This window comes from Pleurodeles waltl, chromosome 8 (genome assembly GCF_031143425.1).
Source record: "Pleurodeles waltl isolate 20211129_DDA chromosome 8, aPleWal1.hap1.20221129, whole genome shotgun sequence".
Lineage (NCBI taxonomy): Eukaryota > Metazoa > Chordata > Amphibia > Caudata > Salamandridae > Pleurodeles > Pleurodeles waltl.
The window spans coordinates 150,852,802-150,876,463 of NC_090447.1; the positions used below are offsets into that span (position 1 = coordinate 150,852,802).

Below are 23,662 nucleotides of genomic sequence, written 5' to 3' on the forward strand. Positions count from 1 at the left end.
ATTGACCTTGGAGCAAAGAAGAAGATGCCAGGCTGGCACGAAACCTTAAGATAAGCATGTGAACGATCTCAGTGGAAAAGTACAGCTTCAAGCAGAAATACACGTTTATTAGCACATTGGAAAAACACGAGCATCTAAATCGTGAGACAAGGCAACTAGGCCGAAGCCTGCACTAAAGTTATGCTAAGCTAAAACATTTCAAACAGGCAAATCGTAGCACACGTTTACGATTATGTCAGATTCGTACAATTCTAATACATCACGTTATATAAAGCACGCTTATAAATGTTGGCAAACTACTCTGAGGGCACACTTGTCCCCGTACAATCTTTATTCGTTCGATTAAAGTCACACTTGATTATTGCGGCACTACGTTTAAGCGCTAATAAATGTAAAACCTTCATTTCTGCGTCATCACTGGTTTCATAAAAATAAATTTTGACATGTTTCAATTTTAAACCAGTCGCTTCAAGTGGCCGCAACTAAATTGTTAAAAGCATAGTGATTCGATGTTTTTTAGGTTGAACACGCAAGCGCTCTAACCTGTTGTAATCTATCTGTGGGCTTTTAACCACGCCCACTGCATGCCCATCACTATCACTCGTTTGTGGGCTTGCCTTTCAAAAATCCTTTGTTATCATTGGTAAATGCTTTATGTTTGTCCCTCCTTGGGGCGGTTTTGTTACCGCCTTGACCATCGACCTTGTTACATGGATAACTGCACGTTTGCTGATACATTTGACTGCGAGCAAACTTCTTTTTCCTTTTGTGTCTCTCCTTCATGCTCACGCTCATGGCGGCCATGGCGCTTTGAATCGGCTTGCTTGTGTCAACTGTTTTACATTTCATTTTCAATTTATGTGGCAAGAAAAATCCAGTTAGGAATTTACAACGCTAATAGCTATAACTTGCAAACGCGAGACCCATTACAAATGCTTGTTATAGAATATTGTGTCATGGCCTTGAAATACAAGTCATATAAACTGAATCACATATTCTATACACATCTTTATATCACAAATCTATATTTTTAATTAAAGGTATTATTTATACCAATACATCAATGTATCACACTTTCCATAAGTAAGCAGTGTTGGTTGCAATCTAGCAGAATTTCTCCAAATTTCTTTTGCCATGCGAGATAAACACTCTGGTGAGGAACATATTACCCCAGACTGTACTCTGGTAAAATAATCTAAAGTTGGTCCCATTCACACTGTGTAACTAGTACAAAGCCATACCTGACTGATGAGCCCTAACTAGAGCAAAACGGGTCCTGACTTGTTTGTGATCCGGGTTCAGGGAGGACTCTGGCCTTGAAGATTGGGGTGTACTGTTCTCATTGGAGCAGGGACAGGACTGATTTGGATATGGATGGGCCCAAACTGAGGTGTCAAGGTGAGCACAATAACAATGGACTGGAAAGTAGCATGTTAGAATTCTGCTACTGGCGAGACATTGCAAGTTATCTGCTTAGCATGTCTCACTTCTACATATCATGCACCTAAGTTGCATCAGACACAGCATCAGCAGCGTTTTTTTCTCGAGGGCGGGGAAGATTCTCCCTCCCCCCGTCCGGCGCGAGCCATGCAGCCAAAAATAAAAGCACAATGAAAAGATTTAATTGCCTTTTTATTTTTACAGGTGCAGTGCGCACTGCAGCAGTGCCAGCCCAAGCCCAGAGACATGCTTGGCATGTTCTCTGCACAGGGCTGGAAGGACGATCCAAAGTGTGCATGTCACTTTGGCTGGCTGTTTTGTGCTGGCCAAAATGGCATGCACACTTTGAAGCTCTCCACTCTGCTGTCTTAAGACAGCTGGGTGGAGACCAATCACATGCCTCCAGGGCCTGAAGGAGCATTCAGCCAGCCCACTCCATCCAAACCAGGCACTGCTCTCATGCTGATTAACAGCATGAGAGCAGTGTTTGGATTGTCTAGGGGAGCTCTTCCTCCATCGGACAGCAGAAGAACACCGAGGAGGATGCACAGCCAGTGAGTAGGTGTTGTTTTATTTTATTTAAAATGTGTAATGCATGTAAATGTGTAATGCATGTATGTGTAGTGGCTGTGTTTATTTTGCAGTTAGTGTTAGTATTTATTTGGGCTATTGGAGGGAGGGGGTATTTACATTTTTTTTTGGTTTACTTTGGGGTTTTGGAGGGAGGAGGTGTTTTTTGGGGGGAAGTGGTGGAGCACTTCACTCACCTCACCACTTTCAAAGGGTACCAGCCGCCCCTGCACAGCATGGTCAGGTAATCAAGGAAAACACAGCCCTCTGTTATGGTCAGCCCGGTGGGAAAATCCCCTGTGATTTGGGAGTTTGTGTCAAGAAAAGTACTGAGATTTCTTTTAAATCGTCCTCCTAATTTGTTGGTATTCTTTGGTGAATATAGCACAACTGCTGCCCAGGCACTGGGGGTGACCCTATCGATTTGCGAGATGATGCTTCAATTCAGTACTTTTTACTGCAGAGTGTGGGACAAAATTAATGTCACATCATTGGGCCTTAGTCCTGTTGACAAGCTGTGTAATATATATAGAGGGGAGGGGGAAAACATGAAGTTGGTTCAATGGCAGAGTGATCTTTAAAACAAGTAGTATCAAGAATAGCAATACCATTTCTATTTAATTTGTGAAATATATTGTACATATACAGGTTTATGTACATGGCCACAGCAGGCCCAGTATGAAATGCATATATATTTTTATAAAATAAGTGGATTGTACTAAGTGGTATTGAGGATTATATTTTCAGCTCCATGCTGTGTAATGTGTAATGTCTGACCTGATTTTGAAATGTTGTAAAATAGTATTTTCAGTTTTTACAAGTGTGCCCTAGAAAATGTGTTATGCCTATGGCTTGGAATATGTCCTGGCTAGCTTTTCTAAGAAAAGCCATTGGCTCACCTGGATGAATGGCAGCACTCATGCTATGATAATGAGCAGGGATTTTTAGAAGACCTACAACTTGTAATATTGGGACATTCTCTGTAAACAATATCAACTGATTGCTTTAAGATGTTTCAATTGGTACTGGATTAGGAATTTTACAATAATTATGAACTACAGTAACTTTACTAAGTGAGGGACAGAGAACTTTACTGGACACTTTCAATATTCAGTGATGGATTTTAATGGTATCTGCAATGTAGATGACCAGCTAGTTGGCTAATGCTTGACGTTTTTATTCATCCACCCATTTGATTAAAGGGTCCTGGAATCCCTTGTGTGCCCACTGCTCTTGACAATTGCTTCCAATCTACATCTATAATATTGTGGTCTTTGGACAGTCCAATATTTGTATTTCCACCTTTTGTCAGATCATCGTAAGATTAATGTACATAAGAAGCACAACCATCATTGGTTCAATTGCTGTTCTGCTTAATGTTGTCATACCATATGGTTCCACTAGCTACAATGGCTGAGAATGTCATGTTACAATGTTCACTAGATGCCTTGGCATTCTCTCTCATTTCTTTCTGTCAATGTGTTTCTTACAGTTAACAAAATGAGTGTGCGGCTGCCACAGTTTCTTGAGATACTGTGTGCACAGTGTCGTCAACCATAAGAAAATTCACCTCATTTTGATACATTTTGCAACAAAACTACTTCTTTTAGTCCTGTTAACCATCTTAAAATTCACCTAGCTTTAGATTAATATAGCTCCTCTTTTTTCCTGCTCTTTCTTACACTTTGCTCTTTATGTAAAATACAAGCCTCATACGTATAGAAATCAAATTCACAGCAGCCAATCCTGCTCAGATAAGCAGACCCCATCAATCTACCACTCTTTCTGCTTCTGTTACAACTCCATGGCTATCTCTTCCCGTTTGTTAATTAGAGACATATCATGCCCTTTTGTTCATCAAAAGACTGTGTGGGCAAACTGGGTTAAGAAAAGCCAAAAGAAAGTCCACCTTTGCATGTTTTAGGAGTCATAAAACCAGGACTTCTTTGATTAAAAGAAAAGTCTTGTGGAGACAGAAATTGCTAAAGCAACTATGGACATGAGGGACTCAAAAGCTTCAACAGAACAAGCTGGATATTCAAGAAATATTATAACATGAAAGAATGCATGTTCAACTATTTTCTTCAGAATAAAAGAAATGTAAGATACGTTATAAGGGATGTTATAACATAAAAGAATGCCTTCTCAACTACTGCCTTCCACATACACCATAAATTCAAAATATATAATTAAAGAATGTCGTCTCAACTACCACCTTCCATACAGAACAAAAACTCAAAATATATTATAATATGAAAGAATGATGTTCAACTACCTTTCTCGATATAGCCAGGATGAAGTAAATTAACATCATTTGAGTGGTATACTCTCAAATATTTTGCTTAAACTGTTTTTTGCTGGCTGAAGAACGCTGTACACTTTACCCCTACTAACCAATGGTAAAGTGCCTGTGCTCCTCCTTTCAGCTTGATTAAGTTTGTATACTCCATACTGGCATTTACCTGTATTTTACCTATAAGACCCAATGATGCGGTACAAAGTGTAAGAGCCTGTAAGTTAAATGTCACTAGTGGAGTGCAGCACCTATTCCACCATTTACTACAGTGACAATGTAAAATATGGTGTTAGGCCTACCATTGTAACCTGAATAATGCAGCCTTTGCAGTGCAATTTGACCTGTCAAAATAAATTCTTTTGACACATCTAAACCTTACTTTTAATTATTAATAAGCCACCCCTAAGTAGGCCGCACTGCCTATGATGCAGGGTGCATGGTTTATAAAAGTAGGGCATGTACAAATTTAGGGCCTGATTTAGAGTTTGTCACATGGGATGCTCCGTCACAAACATGACAGATATCCCATCCAGTGTATTAAGATTCCCATAGGATATAATGGAATCAGAATATGGCGGATGGGATATCCGTCACAATTGTGATGGAGTAACCTCATCCGCCAAACTCTAAACCAGGACTTTAATGTTAAAGATGTGCTTTTGATGAAAAAACAGTAAAAAATAGTTCTACTGCAGCCGTGGAGGCTGCCTCATATGAAAACACCGGAACTTTTATTCCATTGCTTAGGGAGGAACCAGGAGCAACCAACACCCACAAGCTGGTTCCAGAAATATATATGACAGACATCCATGGAACCCTTCTCAGAACACTACTGGACATGAGGAAGATCAGAACAGGATAAACCTGTTGTCTTACGTCCCAGAAGAGGCCTGAAGGACTGGACCTGCTCTCTATCTTGTACCCAGGACAAAGGAATTGACTCCCAGGGTCACAAGGTTTACCTGTTCAAGCTACATGAACATAAGCTACAAGATGCCTTTCCCGCAAATGTCCACCTGTCCAGATCCAAATGAAAGTGCCCTGGACCCTGCTTTTGGCCTCTGCTGGAGTGAGTCTTCACCACACCCACCCCCAAGTGATGTTCCTGAGGTCCTGGAACCCTGAGCTGAGTCACAGTGTATTCCTTCTAACATCATGAGAAACTTTGGCTTAGAAACATTTTGGCTCCAAAGACTGTAGGACTGGGACAATCCTGCCAGCTCATACAACCAATTTGCTTTGCTGCTGGGCTGAATGTTAAGGTTCCCCCATTTGACGCTTGTCCGCAGCAGCAAATCTGATTCTACTGGACCTCATGGGAAGGTATCCAGCCTTCTAGAACCCTCTTCAGCTACCATTTGCAGCATTGCCAACTGGGTGAATCCTAGCTCCAAAAAAGGGACGAAGTGTGAACTTAGAAATCTTCAAGTGTAAAGGCACCAAAAGTATCTCACCGGTGAGGGATCTTCGTTGAGCGTGGAATTCAAATTTCTCTCTCTCTCTGAGTTTTCCCACCGAAAGACAGGGGCTTCCCCATGACCTCCTCTGACAGCCATCTGATCTCAGGGAGCCTTCTCACCAACATCCTGCTGCCTTGAACCAGGGAAGGTTTTGGACCTCCATTTCAGAGACAAAGTCTAAAGGTAAAACCTCCGACCAGGTTTAACCTGTCCCATGCTCCATTGTAGTTGGCCTCAAAGCGAACTATTGTCCCAGTCTACCTCAACCAGTTGACCGCGGAGGGCACTTAATGATTTGTGGCACTATTTTCATTTAAAAATGTTTAATTAATCTCTATTGTTCCCCTTATCAGTTTGTTGTTGCTTTGGGATCATTTTATTCATTAAAACTTAAACTAATTTTTAAATTTGTTTGGGATTGTTCTTCTGTTGTGTTGTGTTGTGTTTTGACTATATTACGTTTTTGGTACGGCATAAATACTTTCCATATTACCTACAAGTTAACCCCATGCCACAGCTAAACAGGGAGTTGAGGTCAGGTTTATTTAATCACTTTGGTAGTGCACCTCAACAAGGATTGTGACTATTACTTGAGGTGGGTAGTTACCCCCGCCCTTCACTAACACTCCAATTTTTTGCACGCAGGATCCTCTAATTATCATATAAAGTTATTATTACATGGATGAAGAGGTTTTGATTCATTATTGAAGGTTATTAAGGGGACATTATAGTATCAACATACTTAAAGTGCTCTAGAGTTAATATCACATAGTTATACATACCAAATGCCTATAGTTAGTTTTGGTAGTCAAATTAAAATGTGAGTTTTTCAATTATAGGAGGAATGGAGTGCTGGCCTGGGTAATATTGCATTTTGTACTATGGATCTTAAGTGTTTCTGAACTGGCATAAGTATTCGAACGTCACAGACATTATTTTTATTGACTGCTAAAACATAGCCACCACATTTGCATTTCCATCTGCAACAACAATGCAGTCACAGCCCTCATCACACTCTTCTTAAAGTTATAACCTCCCGTAGGCCTACACTCAGTATCACCCCACCATTCTCGTCCAACGACAAGATTTGTCTTCCTTAACATTTGCAGCAAGTGGGGAACCGCTACCAAAACTAAAACACATGGGGCCTGATGACGACTGTGCCGGTGGGGATACTCCGTCACAAACATGACGGATATCCCATCCGCCGTTTTACAAGTTCCATAGGATATAATAGAACTTGTAATACGGTGGACAGGATATCCGGCACGTTTGACGGAGTATCCCATCCGCCACAGTCGTAATCAGGCCCTTGGTGTTGATAGTAAATGAATGGGGGTGAGGGCGCATTTGTATGACCCCTTGAGATCTGTGGCGCATACATGGAAGTCAATTCACGAAAACTCCAGGATAGTGGAAATAAGATGATGCATACCTTGACCCCCAACCACATCAGATTGACCATCTATCCAATCTTTCACTAGTTAACTACTGATGCAGAGCAACTATGGGGATCACCATAAATGGAAACAACAGATGTATATGCTCCTGGGTCCCATCCCTTCTAGGTCAAAGTTGCCAGAGTCATCACAAAAGCCCAGCAGCAAAAGCAAGATGTAGCTGCTAGGGGGACACCGGCTGTCGGGCACAGAGAACCCTCTCTTCCAAGGTGCACAATTTAATCAGCACGATGAAATAATAATTATGCGACCTTGTTCGAAATGAATTCATTATTTTTTTTCAGTAACTTAACACTCAATATGATATGCCCTGCTCAGAAACAAGCGAATCCCTGACCCGATTGGCTGTCTATAATGTTTATTAAACATTGACATTAAACAAAAATCCCCTGCTTCGAAAATAACTCTGTTTATTACAAACATATAATGGCACTCTGTCCAGCAGGTTCAAACGCTGCTGCCTATCACGTTTAAATTATTGTGAGGATAAGGAACACGACAACAAATTCTGAATTAGATTCCTTTCCACGCTGCCTGTTTTACATAAGATGTCTGGCAGACCCAGTCAGTTCACACATTCACACATGTCTTCAGAAGACAGCAGAAGACGTTCTCTCAGTAAATGTACAGCTACCAATTACGTGGGTGGGACGAGTTTCAGGAAAAGAATACGCTACTTTACTGGGATCTCAGCTTCATATCTGACATTTTATCAATGCCCTATGTAGAAATGAAGCTATTTTGTCCATTTTAGCAGAGACACCGTCACATAAATGAGCGCACATTGTTCTATAGACCCTTACATCACATGTTTTTAGAAGCACAAATTTCAGAAATCTATAGAAACACCCCCACATTTTTAAAATACTCAGCTCTCCACTGGATTTAATATTTCACATAGAAATATGAAGGGAAATCTTCAGAAGCTCGGGCAGTAGCCTTGGGTCCCAAAAAACTGAAGAATTAATTGAGAGAAAATGGGGGACACAGATGGAAGGTGAAAGGCTCCGGGTTAGAGTTTCCTTTTCATTTCGTGTTGGGTGGTCGACCCTGAAATATAGACCTGGTATCCTCCACAGCAGAGAAGAGCCTGCAACCTGACCACAGCACCACTACCAAGCTGCAGGGCAAGCTCGAGATTGTACTGGGAGTCAAGCAGAAGGGTGCCCGGTATTAAGCTCTGATCATAGTAGCAAGGGGTGCACTCTTATTGGCGTCTGATCTCAGGCAAAATGCCAGGCCCCCATATCTTTAATTCCTCTGTATTGAAAGGCTTGCATATACAAAAATACAAAAATACACATACCTAGCCACAGTGCAGTGGACTACAGCCAGTGGTGGGGATGGTATCATCAGGAAGAATCACTGGCAAAGAGGCCCTCGGGGGAAACCTGTGGGTGACCAGTGGGTTGACAAAGGCGGAGTGCATTTATTTACTGTAGGTAGTAGACTAAGGCCCATATTTATACTTTTTTAGTGCCACATTTGCATCACTTTTTGATGCAAAAGTGACGCAAACGTACAAAATATAATTGTGACACAAATGTGGTGCAAAAAAAGTATAAATATGGGCCAAAGTTTTTTTTATCATAGGTATTTTAGCCATACAGAGCATACATTTGCATTGATATTGGTGGAATTATTTTTTTAAATAAAACTCAATACAATGGGGGTTATTACAACCCTGGCAGTCAAAGACCGCCAGGGCTGTTCTGGAGGAAGCACCGCCAACAGGCTGGCAGTGCTTCACAGGGGATTACGACTGCAGCGGCAGTGCCGCGATCGCACCGCCGGAACCGGCAGTTTCCGCCACTTTAGTCCGGGCGGGAGTAATCCTCCAGGGCAGCGTTGCCCAGGGGATTACGAGTCCCCCTCCCGCCAGCCTTTTCATGGCGGTTTGCACCACCATGAAAAGGCTGGCGGAAAGGGGAGTCGCGGGGCCCCTGCACTGCTCATGCCACTGGCATGGGCAGTGCAGGGCCCCCCTGCCACGGCCCGTGCAGCTTTTCACTGTCTGCTATGCAGACAGTGAAAAGCGCGACAGGTGCAACTGCACCCGTCGCACGGCCGCAACACCACCAGCTCCATTTGGAGCCGGCTCCTGTGTTGCGGCCAAGATCCCCGCTGGGCCGGCGGGGATCTCCTGATGGCCGCGGCGGGAGTGTAGCTGCATTGGCAGCCGCCCAGCGGTCAGAAGCCGCCCGCCAAGGTCGTAATGAGGGCCTATATCTTTCATGCATAAACACTAATGCTTTTATTTATGCAATACCGTTCATACAGATAGAAAGTACTGTTGACAATGAAGGAAGATTTGCCATTTTTGCTATTTGAAGTTATTTTAGGAATTCAGTCAACTATGCGTACTACCATAAAGAGGGTCGATGAATTAGAAATACATTTTGCAATGTCACCTCACTGTTGATGTTTCAATGAGTACTTGGCAGAGTAATATACCTTCTGTGGCTGCCTCAATACCACCCACAGCTCACACCAGCTTATACCTACAATTTCAAGAACAATACAAAAGACAATGGGGGTCATTACGACCCTGGCGGCTGGCAGTAAGCTGGCGGTAACACCGCCAACGGGCTGGCGGTGTTCCGCCAGCTATTATGACCGTGGCGCAATAGCCACGGCCATAACGCCGGCCCCTCCAACATACTGCCAGGCTTCCGCCTGCCGGTCATAATCCCCAGGGCAGCGGTGCAAGCACCGCTGCCCTGGGGATTATGAGTCCCCGACCACCAGCCTGCCCGTGGCGGTAAACACCGCCATGGAAAGGCTGGCGGTAAGGGGACTTGGGGTGCCCCTGGGGGCCCCTGCACTGCCCATGCACTTGGCATGGGCAGTGCAGGAGGCCCCAGGCATAGCCCCGTCGCGCATTTCACTGCCTGAATTTCGGGCAGTGAAATGCGCGACAGGTGCTACTGCACCCGCTGCACATCAGCATTGCCGCCGGCTCTATTACGAGCCGGCAGCAATGTTGATGTGACTTTTCCACTGGGCCAGCGGACGGTAACACTGTTACCGTCCGCTGGCCCAGCGGAAAAGTCATAATAGGGAGCCAGGAATACCGGCGGCAATGGCGGTATTCTGGCTCCCGCAGCCTCGGCGGTCTTTTTGAAAGACCGCCGAGGTTGTAATGAGGCCCAATGTGCCTTCACATCTCCTCCAAAACTAGACTTTTCCACTCACTCTAAATTGTCAGAAAAACACTCCTTTAGCCCATCTACTCCCTGACCCCGCAAACCAGATTCACAGTTAAATTAGACACATACCTGGATGAGTCATAGGAATCTCAGACCAGTCCCGTCCACCCCTACTATGCCCCTACAATATCATTCTTCACTGTTCCTCTGAATATGGTTGCTGTGCTAATGATATAAGTGATGTGTTACCAAGTCATTTTTGTGAACAACGTTCAAACTACAGTGGTGTAACGAAACTTGAGGGGGCCCCCTGCAAAGTATATGGAGGGCCCCCCCACCGGACTCACTCAAGAGCTCTCAGGCCAAGGTGCTGTGCTGAGAGGCACCCCCAAAGCTCAGCCCCACCCTCACCCCGCACCGCAGGGTGTGCGGGGGGCTTTGTTATGCCACTGCCACACTGCTGTGTTAACCACACAGAGGGACATCATTTCATGTTGTATGCAAAGCCCTTATGTGTACCCCATGGTTAGATACTCAATAATTATTACTTCTTTTTGGTGTAGTGGTATAATTATCCTTCTCAATTCATATAGGCCAGTCACGGGTAACTTGTGAATCCTATAAAAGGTTTGCTCTAAATGGACCAGTAGTCTTGGGTGCAACCTTCCAGGCTTACGAATTGTGCACTGAACCAGAATTAGACTTGGCACAGAAAACAACGGTATAACACAGAAATCAATGTTACTCCATGTTGAAGAATACTCCACACAGAAAACCAAACATGTTTTAAGTTGCCCCAAAACACACATAATAGGTGCAAATACTGCACAAAATGATGCCTTATAGGTTCAAATTTCAAAAACAAATGACAAAGACAAAAAAATGAGAAACTAAACGTTTGAAAAAAAAAAGCGATTGAAAAGTCCAAAACAGAAAAATAAAAAAAGTATTAACAAATTGTCACAAAAGTAAAAAAAAAAAAGCATTTTGGAAAGATAACAGAAAAGTTAATAGATTAAAAAATGTAAGTGCAAAGGTCAGGTTTAAGGTCACAGAAAGACTGGGGTTAGTTATAGAGTCATGGGTTGGATTGTGGTCAGGCACTCTCTTTATATTGCACATATAAAGAGCACTGGATTGCCAGTACTCTCTCACATTTATATTGCATCATATGTCTTGAGATTCCACATATTTAAATTCGTTGGCTTCAAAAAGTATCTCGATAAGCATTATAACAAAAAGATATGAGACACTATCCATGCCATGTAGGATTTAGGCAGTGCCTCTTTTCTATCAAATGCTCGGCATGAAATTATGTCTTCAAATTGGTTTTAAATAATTATTTTATGATATACAATTTTTGACTATTCACAAAATCCGAGTGTATATTGACTCCAAAAGTGTAAATTACACTAGGATGTTTTGAATAGCCGCAAAGTAGCAAACCTCTCAAAAGTGTAAATTACACTAGGATGTTGTGATTAGCCACAAAGGAGCAAACTTCTCAAATGTGTAAATTACTCAAAAGTGAGTAACGCTCTCTCTCCCCCTCCTCACACCCTCCCCCCCCTTCTATTTGGTGGAGACATATAAATTACACTTTTGGAGTGAATTTACATTTGGATTTAGTGGTTTGTGAATAGCCGAAAAAAGTAAATTTATTCAACAGTGTAAATTACTGAAAGGTGTAAATTGTGAATCAGGGCCAGCATCTTTATGTTACATTTATACCAATTTGCCCCATGGAATGTTGTGCTGCCCTGTCAGCACTAAACAGCATTGGACGTGGAGAGTGTGAAGCTAAATGGAAGGGGAAGGTTGGGTGCTGCAGCTGCGACTAGTATAAGGAATTGAGAATGCGAGGGAGTTAGAGTACTCCAATGCATGGGAAGACTGATACTGATACCACTATGGTTAGTTGATGGAAGCAACTTTAGGAATGGGGGTATGGTTATCGGATGAGAGGAAGGGTTGCAGTGAGTGTTGTGAGTAGGATCATAGAAAGGTTTAATTAAGGGTGTAAAGGATTAGAAAAAGTAGGTCGTTGCTTCAGGAACTTTTCAGCATTGGGAAAGCTTTTTGTCACTGTTAGGAGCAGAGGCAGGTTTACAATATGTAAGGGAGTTAAGCCAGTTTTATAGGGTAAAAAGTCCTCCTTCATTGTTTTCAAGGTAATTCGTTTGTATTACGTATCTATACATATATCTAAGCTTATAAAGCTTCTAGCATTATGTTTTCAAACTTTTTTTATTCTTTTAACCCAGTCTCTTAAATAGCACAGAAGCAGATCAACTGTTGGAGTCAAAATAAAAAACAATAAGAGAACAAACAGCCCAATTCAATATTCTGGCAACAACAAATACTATTCTAACTGCGGCTGCACATGGTTGTATTGCCATTTTTTATGTAGTACCTTATCATGCACTGAACTGTATTCCAACACTTCAACCATTCGACGTGTCTTCCTTCCACTATAATTACTAGTCCTCAGTAAACATTATTTTTAAGGCAGTGCTGCAAAATGCCCTTGAGTAAGTAGTATACTCTAGCTGTGTTCATATCTCTTTTGCCTCTTAGCATAATAAGGTATTTTGCAAACAATCTTGTAAATCAGTGTTATTAGCACACAACCTGAACGTAATAAGGATATTACTACATTGCACTTATTACTCAATATAAAAATGCATGCTAAATGAAGTTCCAAATGTAGGTTGTGTAACATCCATGTATTACTAAAACATATACCATCATATGGTTGGCTCTACCAAAGGTAAATACTTATGCAATACATATAAAATAAATTCAGAAGAAAAGGAGAGGCATAATACACAAATGAAAAAAAAAAACATTTCAACACGTTGATGTGGCATGGATGCACATCCACATCCGTAACACACCTCACCTGCTTTTTATCCATGTCCTGTATTTACATTTCCTTTATTTGCATAGCAGAAACGTCATCCCAACAACATACCATTACATATATAATGATTTACCAGCTGAAAGAACTTTTATATTATATGCAGGTCTGCACAGCTTTTGTCTTAGTGTGTTATACATATGTAATGTCATTAAAATAGTGTATTATCACAATATAATATACAGGAGCATGCAAATCACCTATAGTAAAGAAATGACATAGTTGCTTAACTTGAATAATTTAACACATGTGAGTTCTGATGTCACAGTTTTCCCCTACCTTTTCAAAGAATGGAGAATTACTGCCACCCTGGCCCTGGTCCTGTCCAGATTGGATTATGGCAATTTTCTCTTGCTCAATTTGGATAAAGGATCACAAAATAAACTGCAGCTGATGCAGAACACAGCGGCCAGACTAATATTGAACTTGCCACAATCAGCCTCCGCTACGGAGAGCCTTAGGAATCTGCATTGGCTTCCTATAGCCCAACGGATCTCTTTTAAGGCACTCTGCATTGTACATAAAGCCACTCACAGGATCGGTTCCAAGTACTTGACTACCAATTTACAGTGGCACCAACCTACACGCCTGCTGCGCTCTGTCTGCACCTTTCAAATTCCAGCCCCCCGTACCAAAAAAGTGAAGTGGGGGGACAAAGCTTTTACTATTGCCGCAGCCAGGATCTGGAATTCTCTTCTGCTGAATCTCAGGAAAGAGCACAATCACCTCACCTTCAGGAAAAGGGTCAAGACCTGGCTGTTTCCTCGATAGCCGGCACCTTTTTTTCTTTATAGATAGTGCACTGCCTCACCTTAGTTAGCGCTTCGATGCCCCAGGGCCGGAATGAGCTTTAAAAATACACCATACATACATACATACATACAATGCCTGATGCCAGAGTCAGCGTCCAAGGGGAAGGCAGGTATCAGAGCACTATTAAAGCTGCACTTTAAAAAATCAAAACACCATTTTTCCTTCTTCTGCTGTGCTTTTCTAAATTAACAGCGATAAGCAGAACGGTCGATAATTATGGAAGCATGTTTATATTTTCCGCTCGATATGTTTACACACATTCTAAGCTGCAGCATTTTAAAATCTGACTTGTGCTAATCTGATTCCAATATCTTTTTTCCAACAAATATCAAGCGTTTTTTTAAAAATCTGATTTGTACTGAACTGATTCTAATATAATTTTGCAACAAATATCGAACTGCTTTTTGGTGTGTTTAAATTTGCAATAGAAATTTTATAATTAATGTTTACAAACATCATATTTCTTTCATATGAAAGAGCACGACACCGAGGATATAATTGGTTTGTGGAAAGGGCTATGGTGTGACCATGTATTATAAGGAATAAAGTACTTCTGCCATACCTTAAAAGGATATTGAAAGACATCTCTGAGTTCCACAAATTTATAAAGGAATTCTGTCTTTGGTGTCTTTCCTTTAAATTGCAGGCTGTACTTTATGTCATGCAACCTTGTCATGTGCATCACACAATTGATCTTTAACAAACACCTTACCTTTGGCTTCATTTCACTTGCAGAAGTTTCTAATGATGCACTGTCGGTTTTTGTTTCCTCGCTTGATCCATAGCCATCTGAACCATTGATACTGGCAGACTGTAGAAAAACAGTTTCAAAACATTATAGACTAATTGTAAATCTCCAAAATCCATGTATACAGCTGAGTACAATTTGTGAACACTTACAAGCTCCGTATCAGTCAAATGACTCATTGATATAACCTAATTAACAAATGTGCAATAGGTTCATTTATTTGACCTGTGGTCTTGCTCTAAATGCCCTAAACACATCTTTTAAATCAGTTGACTGAATTCTGACATTATTCATTATGACTGATTGGGCCCAGGTACCTTTACTTGTTACAAAATAGGCACTGGGTAGATGAGAGGCAGAATGTGACAACAGCAATGTCTTACAATATCTTTCAATGAGGTAGGCAAATTATTTAATCTTGATATTTTTTTAGCTATGCTGATGGGGAAAAGTTCCAGGCAACAGTCACTGGAGGCCACAAGAGCTGTTTTCAGATTGCAAGGGTGAAAGAGGCAGCTGCTCAGCAGGTTAATTGGAGGCACACAATGGATATATTGTCAGCTAAATAGGAATGCCTTCATCATTAATGCATTGTATTGGTACTCAATGCAGTTCATTACAGTTTTGCACACCTGACAACATAGACGTAGCCACTTTATGAGGGACACCATTGATGCTTATGAAATCTATGTATTTGGGTATCAAGATAAGTGTACATTGACTAAGGACCGTGAGGCTATTAATTGTGTTTGACCAATGACTTTGTGTTTCACCACTGCGCATATTAGTTGCTCAATGTTCACCAGTAGCACATTGTATGTTTTGTTCAGTTTAGCTGCCTATTGGCTTTAACATGGAGATAGCTATTACTTTCTGTATTCAGTTTAGCCGCCTATTGGCTCTGACATGGCATTAGCCATTACATTTTGTATTCAGCTCATCTGCCTATTGGCTTTGACATGGCATTAGACATTACATTCTGTATTCAGTTCAGCTGCCTATTGGCTTTGACATGATATTAGACATTACATTTTGTATTCAGCTCAGCTGCCTATTGGCTTTGACATGGCATTAGTGGTATAAGCTAAAAGCCACTGAGTGGATTAACGCACTCGAAAAAAAGAGGCCAGGACATATAAATACAAACAATATATCACACTTCACGCAATCCATGAATAAATGGATAGAGGATAGTCTGGATGAAACTATACCCCTCTCCCACACCAAAAATACATTCCGAAAGAAATCGGCACCCTGGTTTAATGATAGCCTCCTGGAGAAGAAAAGAGGCTGCAGGAAACTAGAAAGGAAATGGAGATATACCAAGGATGATGCCGTTAAAAAGGAGTATAAGATTATGATTCGAGATTACCACTCAGAAATTAGGAAAACACAGGCGGCATACTACGCTGGAAGGCAGCAGCTAACTCTCCTAAAGAGATATTTAATGCCTTAAAAGACCTCATTAACTCCACTGAGGAAGTAGAAAGCAGGGATTTCCCACAGCAACATGTAGAGGATCTTGCAAGCTTCTTTTTAAGCAAAATTCAGAATATTTATGAAACATTTCCCAATTCCCAAAGTAAAGAGCAGGAGATGGGGCATCAGGAGGGGCAGGAGGATATCCTCCTAACAAATTTTATGCCCATTAGTCTGGATATAGTGGTAAAATCAATGAACTCAACGAAATCAGGATCTCCGTTGGATCCTGCGCCCCCCCAGATCTTAACTATGGGATTACCAGTCTTAGGCCCATTAATTACCAAATTTATTAATACCTCATTAGTCTCTGGTATGGTACCAGACTCATGGAAACAAGCAATTGTGAAACCTCTTCTAAAAAAACCTAATTTAGATTCTAAACTATTGAATAACTATAGACCAATCTCACTGCTACCCCTAATGGCTAAACTTACGGAGAAGCAGGTACATAGCCAGTTGTCTACGCTTCTGGAAGAAGGAAAACTCCTACATCCAACCCAGATGGGCTTCAGGCCTAAGCATGGAACATAAACCGCACTGATTGCCATTACGGAGGAAGCAAAAAAAAGGATGGATAACGGAATTGAAACCGCGATCATCCTTTTAGATCTGAGCGCGGCATTCGATACAGTTGATCTAAACATCCTCGCAGCTAGACTGAGGGGATGTGGAATCGCTGGCACTGCACTAGAATGGATCCGCTCATACGTACATGGTAGATCCTTTCAGGTGCTGGATAGATCTTACATCTCTAAGCGCACCTTTAGCACTTGCGGTGTTCCTCAAGGGTCGGCTTTGAGCCCGTTACTTTTTAATGTTTATATGCGGCCTTTGGCAGGGATCGTGGAACCATTTGGAGTAAAACTGGTCTCATATGCAGACGATACCCAATTAGTTGTTTCCTTCTCGAAAGCGCGACCAGACCTGGGTACGGCATTAGGACCATGCCTGAAAGCAGTGGCTACCTGGATGTTGGGAAATAAAATGAAGCTTAACAACGAAAAAACTGAGGTGCTGTTCTTTGGGAATAATAGACCTTCAGCTATTTCCAGCCGACTAGCCTCCACTCTGCCTCCTCCTAAAAGCCTTATCAAAAGCTTGGGCGTCTGGCTGGATCCCCTATTATCAATGGCTCAACATGCCAATAGAATAGCAGGAACCTCATTTGCCCTGCTCAGGATGCTGAGGAAGGTGCTAACGCTACTACCGTTTCTGGCTAGAAGATTGGTCATTCAGGCGTTGATAGGTTCTCGAATTGACTATGGCAACGCCTTGTTTATAGGAGCACCTAAATTTGTTATTCAAAGATTACAAAGAGTACAGAATGCTGCGGCACGCATACTCTTAAACATCCCCAAGCAACACTCTATACGAGCAGGAATCGTATCTTTACACTGGCTTCCGGTTGAAGAGAAGATTCAGTTCAAGGCCCTATGCCATATTCACAGGGCCATTTTCAACAAGGGTCTGGAAATGCTTAAAACATTGGCACAGGTCTATATTCCAGCTAGGCCACTCAGATCCTCATCAGCTAACCTGATCATAGTACCGTCGGCGAAGAAAGCAAGATGGGGAGGAAGATCACTGGCATATCAAGGTGCTGTGCTGTGGAATAACCTGCCTTTCAGTATAAGATCTAATTCTCAAGAAACTTCCTTTAGGAAGGACCTGAAGACATGGTTATTTAAAATCTAAATTCTTCGACGAACATAAATAGTTCAGCTTTGCTATGGCATTAGAAGCGCTACGAGGCCTTCGGGCAGTTAGGCGCTATATAAGCACACTTAACATAACATAACATAACATTAGACATTACATTCTGTATTCAGTTCAGCTGCCTATTGGCTTTGACATGATATTAGACATTACATTTTGTATTCAGCTCAGCTGCCTATTGGCTTTGACATGACATTAGACATTACATTTTATATTTAGGTTAGCTGCCTATTGGCTTTAACGTGGAGTTAGACATTGCAGTTGAGACATTGTAGAGATGTCTGTGTTTTTTCCAAGCTGTGTTTTTCCACAAGATGGACCAAGCTGTTTTCTTCACACCAGACCTTAGCTGATAAGAGCACGTAGATTTTGTGTTTACCTCCCAATCCAGTCTGAGAGCGGAATGGCTCAGAGAACTGGCCATTCTCCAAGGTCGTTCAAGTCTCACACTGAGTTTGTTTTTAAGGATGACTCTGGGCTACAGTGAGTTGGATTTGAATCTGCTTGACTTCAGGCTGGAGCTAGACGTCAGTTGCCAGTCTCCGTTTGGGTAGATAATCTCTTTCTCGCAGTTGACCGGAGTCATCAACTTGCAGACCCCAGAAAGATGAAGCTGAATATATAGGCCCTGCCACCTTGCCCATACAGTGATGAATTTGACTTTTATGCTTTGCTTTGATACTATAATCATATATATATATTTTCTGTGTACATTGCAACTGAGAAGTACTGTGATATATTTTGCTTTCATTGCTGCGACTACGTGTGCTTGAAATCTACTAATTATGTCTCTCAAGAACTTGTGGGTGGGGAGAATTAACAATAATAAAGGTCTTCTTTGAACTCTGAAGTGCATTCCAGAGAGGTTCTGTAAGCTCCGATTGGAGATATGTAGGAAAGCAGAACATTATGGCGTAGTCAGCAGTCTTGAGGGTCAAATTGGAGATTTCTACGAGCACAATTTAAAAGTGTAATTGTTTTTTGTTGTTTAGAGAATTACAGAAGCACGGCAGACCATGTTTGAAAATGCATGTGAAGTTAAACTGCCTGATGGTGCTGTGAGAAACATGTTTTCTTGCTGTGATAAAGCATATTTAGAAAATGTGCCTTTTGAAAGCAATGATGTTCCTTTTGTTCTTGACAGAAGGGTTTGGATACTTTTATCTGCTTACAGAAAAATGCAGGAGAGATGTAGGCAGTTAGAACATGAAAATAAGAATTTACGTGAGCAAATTAGCCAGAACACATTAATGCAAGATAATGCTGAAATCTATAAAACTGCTGTTTTAGAAGAATCTGGCTTTTCTCATTCCAGTAATGAGGGGGTTAAGACAGCTGTGAGCCAGTCTGAGCCTCCGTGTGTACCGGGCATAAAACAAAATATCCCTCAGTCTTTGGCAGTCGAAGTGCATTCCTTAACTGATAATACGGAGAACAGAGCTCAGAATGTGATTTGCGAGGTACTTTCGCAAAACGTGCAGTTACTGGCACAAGTAAAACGAAAGATTTTAGAGTTTCTTACTGTTTGCACTAAGCAAGAGACACCGAGTTTCATTAGCTTGTATGATTTTTGGAAACAGTATAGCCCTCATCCGAGTGAAATCTTAACACTTTGGTATAAACTCACTAGGAAAAAATATAAGCAGCTGCGCGCTTGTGATTTGGCAAATGAAATAATGCAGACTTTAGGTTTCTGCGCAGTGCAAGAGGAAAACACTGATTTATATGTAAATCAGGGACAGGGGAAGAAAAGAGTGCCCCTAGCTAGGATCATACACTGGATCTGGTACATGCAAGACAGGGCTAGAGTCACTGCAGCCCTACATGAACAGGTGCCACAAGCCCCTTTTTAGGATGTGGAGAGGGTGCAGGGAGTACCACAGGTAAAAGAGTCACCAGTGAAATTGAGTGCACCATTTGAATTTGTGTCCCCTGAGGATAAAAAGCATGTTTGTTTGACTAATGATTCATTGACTGAAAAGTTGTTTTCTAGCACAGGAGAAGCAACAGCGTTGTACAATGTGTGTCAGACTTTAAAGCAAGAGCTGCGTGAGATGTGTCATTTTTACACTGATTCTTGGTTCATTGCTAATGGTTTAGCCGTTTGGTTTTCCACATGGCTTGTTCATAACTGGTTCAATTCCCTTGCAGAGGTTAAAGAGAAAAATTCAGAGTCTGAAGTGTTCACCCAGAATTCTGACTTAGTGGGGATGGCTAAGTGGGTGCACCAGAAATGTGGACAGCTGAGAGAAAAAGCCACTTACAGGTGGGCAGAGATTAGAGAGATGCACATTCCCCTAGATTTGATAAATACTGTGCAGCACGCACAAGAGCAATCTGTCCCACAAGCAGTCACAGAGCAGTTGGGGAGAGGAAAGTTACCAGAACAGATATGGCAAATTGATCAGGTTTTAGGGGGAGTGATTGCTGCAGATTACCAAGGAGAAATTAAAATTATGCTGATAACTAGAAAATAATATGATTCATTCATTCAAATTGGAGACAGAATGGCACAACTTGTCAAAAATGCAGTGAATGGAGGTTTGGTAAAGAAGGAGTCTGCCCCAGCCCTTCTGACAGGGCAAGAAAAGGGAAGCTGTGGTGCAGCAGATAAAAACCTCAGTGCTGAGGTGTGGGTTGAAGCCCCAAATGACCCTCCAGAACCTGCAGAAATAATAACAAAGAGCCCCAAAAACGTCCTGCTGATTATAAAACAGGGAAAGGAAGAGGAAGGGCACATTTCAGATGACAAATGTTGTTTGCAAGAAAAGTCATACTTTTTTCTTTTGCAGATCCTACCACGTTTTGCCACTGTCCCTGAGTGTGCTGTGTGGTCTCCCTTCGGGTGTGTGCGTGGGGGGTCAGGGAAGGGACCGAACCCCCAATCTGAACCTGACTGAGTAAAGTGCAAGCACCATGGATCAATTTTGCGCAAATGGCGCCTTCAGTTCAAGCTCAACTTGTTTGATAACATTCTTCCACTGGAACTAAGCAACCTTAACAGTTAACTGTCTGTGTTTTTTGGTATGGAACTCTGACTTTCACTTACCTTCCAGCAAACCTTTCAGGTGGACCGTGCACCTTTACAAGAGTAGAACTCATGCTACATCAAATTGCTATTTTAGAGACACTTTCCTGTGTAGATGTATCTGATGTGAACGGTTATGAGATCAATATGTTAATCCACTTCCATTGCTTTACAGTGATTGCTTTTATCATTCAAATCTGATTTGCTTACAATGTTTTTTGTGTTGATGTTTTTTGTTTTTGTTTGAAACAAGAGGTATGTGAAACAAAAATTCATTGGTCATAGGGTGGAATGTGATGCTATTAATTGTGTTTGACCAATGACTTTGTGTTTCACCACTGCGCATATTAGTTGCTCAATGTTCACCAGTAGCACATTGTATGTTTTGTTCAGTTTAGCTGCCTATTGGCTTTAACATGGAGTTAGCCATTACTTTCTGTATTCAGTTTAGCCACCTATTGTCTTTGACATGGCATTAGCCATTACATTTTGTGTTCAGCTCAGCTGCCTATTGGCTTTGACATGGCATTAGACATTACATTCTGTATTCAGTTCAGCTGCCTATTGGCTTTGACATGATGTTAGACATTACATTTTGTATTCAGCTCAGCTGCCTATTGGCTTTGACATGACATTAGACATTACATTTGATATTTAGGTTAGCTGCCTATTGGCTTTAACGTGGAGTTAGACATTGCAGTTGAGACATTGTAGAGATGTCTGTGTTTTTTCCAAGCTGTGTTTTTCCACAAGATGGACCACGCTGTTTTCTTCACACCAGACCTTAGCTGATAAGAGCACGTAGATTTTGTGTTTACCTCCCAATCCAGTCTGAGAGCGGAATGGCTCAGAGAACTGGCCATTCTCCAAGGTCGTTCAAGTCTCACACTGAGTTTGTTTTTAAGGATGACTCTGGGCTACAGTGAGTTGGATTCAAATCTGCTTGACTTCAGGCTGGAGCTAGACGTCAGTTGCCAGTCTCCCGTTTGGGTAGATAATCTCTTTCTCGCAGTTGACCGGAGTCATCAACTTGCAGACCCCAGAAAGATGAAGCTGAATATATAGGCCCTGCCGCCTTGCCCATACGGTGATGAATTTGACTTTTATGCTTTGCTTTGATACTATAATCATATATATATATTTTCTGTGTACATTGCAACTGAGAAGTACTGTGATATATTTTGCTTTCATTGCTGCGACTACGTGTGCTTGAAATCTACTAATTTTGTCTCTCAAGAACTTGTGGGTGGGGAGAATTAACAACAATAAAGGTCTTCTTTGAACTCAGAAGTGCATTCCAGAGAGGTTCTGTAAGCTCCGATTGGAGATATGTAGGAAAGCAGAACATTATGGCGTAGTCAGCAGTCTTGAGGGTCAAATTGGAGATTTCTACGTGCACAATGTAAAAGTGTAATTGTTTTTTGTTGTTTAGAGAATTACAGAAGCACGGCAGACCATGTTTGAAAATGCATGTGAAGTTAAACTGCCTGAAGCTGTGAGAAACATGTTTTCTTGCTGTGATAAAGCATATTTAGAAAATGTGCCTTTTGAAAGCAATGATGTTCCTTTTGTTCTTGACAGAAGGGTTTGGATACTTTTATCTGCTTACAGAAAAATGCAGGAGAGATGTAGGCAGTTAGAACATGAAAATAAGAATTTACGTGAGCAAGTTAGCCAGAACACATTAATGCAAGATAATGCTGAAATCTATAAAACTGCTGTTTTAGAAGAATCTGGCTTTTCTCATTCCAGTAATGAGGGGGTTAAGGCAGCTGTGAGCCAGTCTGAGCCTCCGTGTGTACCAGGCATAAAACAAAATATCCCTCAGTCTTTGGCAGTCGAAATGCATTCCTTAACTGATAACACGGAGAACAGAGCCCAGAATGTGATTTACGAGGTACTTTCGCAAAACGTGCAGTTACTGGGACAAGTAAAATGAAAATTTTTAGAGTTTCTTACTGTTTGCACTAAGCAAGAGACACCGAGTTTCATTAGCTTGTTTGAATTTTGGAAACAGTATAGCCCTCATCTGAGTGAAATCTTAACACTTTGGTATAAAGTTACTAGGAAAAAATATAAGCAGCTGCGCGCTTGTGATTTGGCAAATGAAATAATGCAGACTTTAGGTTTCTGTGCAGTGCAAGAGGAAAACACTGATTTACATGTAAATCAAGGACAGGGGAAGAAAAGAGTGCCCCTAGCTAGGATCATACACTGGATCTGGTACATGCAAGACAGGGCTAGAGTCACTGCAGCCCTACATGAACAGGTGCCACAAGCCCCTTTTCAGGATGTGGAGAGGGTGCAGGGAGTACCACAGGTAAAAGAGTCACCAGTGAAATTGAGTGCACCATTTGAATTCGTGTCCCCTGAGGATAAAAAGCATGTTTGTTTGACTAATGATTCATTGACTGAAAAGTTGTTTTCTAGCACAGGAGAAGCAACAGCGTTGTACAATGTGTGTCAGACTTTAAAGCAAGAGCTGCATGAGATGTGTCATTTTTACACTGATTCTTGGTTCACTGCCAATGGTTTAGCCGTTTGGTTTTCCACATGGCTTGTACATAACTGGTTCAATTC

At 41.6% G+C, this 23,662-nt stretch overlaps 1 protein-coding gene across 1 annotated transcript in view; it reads right to left on the bottom strand.

The window, feature by feature from the left end:
* Positions 1-23,662, bottom strand: part of LOC138249825 (putative E3 ubiquitin-protein ligase UNKL) — a 668,266-nt gene that overhangs the window by 442,195 nt on the left and 202,409 nt on the right. The window contains exon 3 of the mRNA XM_069203952.1: positions 14,821-14,919. Within this exon, the coding sequence (XP_069060053.1) occupies positions 14,821-14,919 (99 nt within the window). The remainder of the gene's footprint in view (positions 1-14,820; positions 14,920-23,662) is intronic.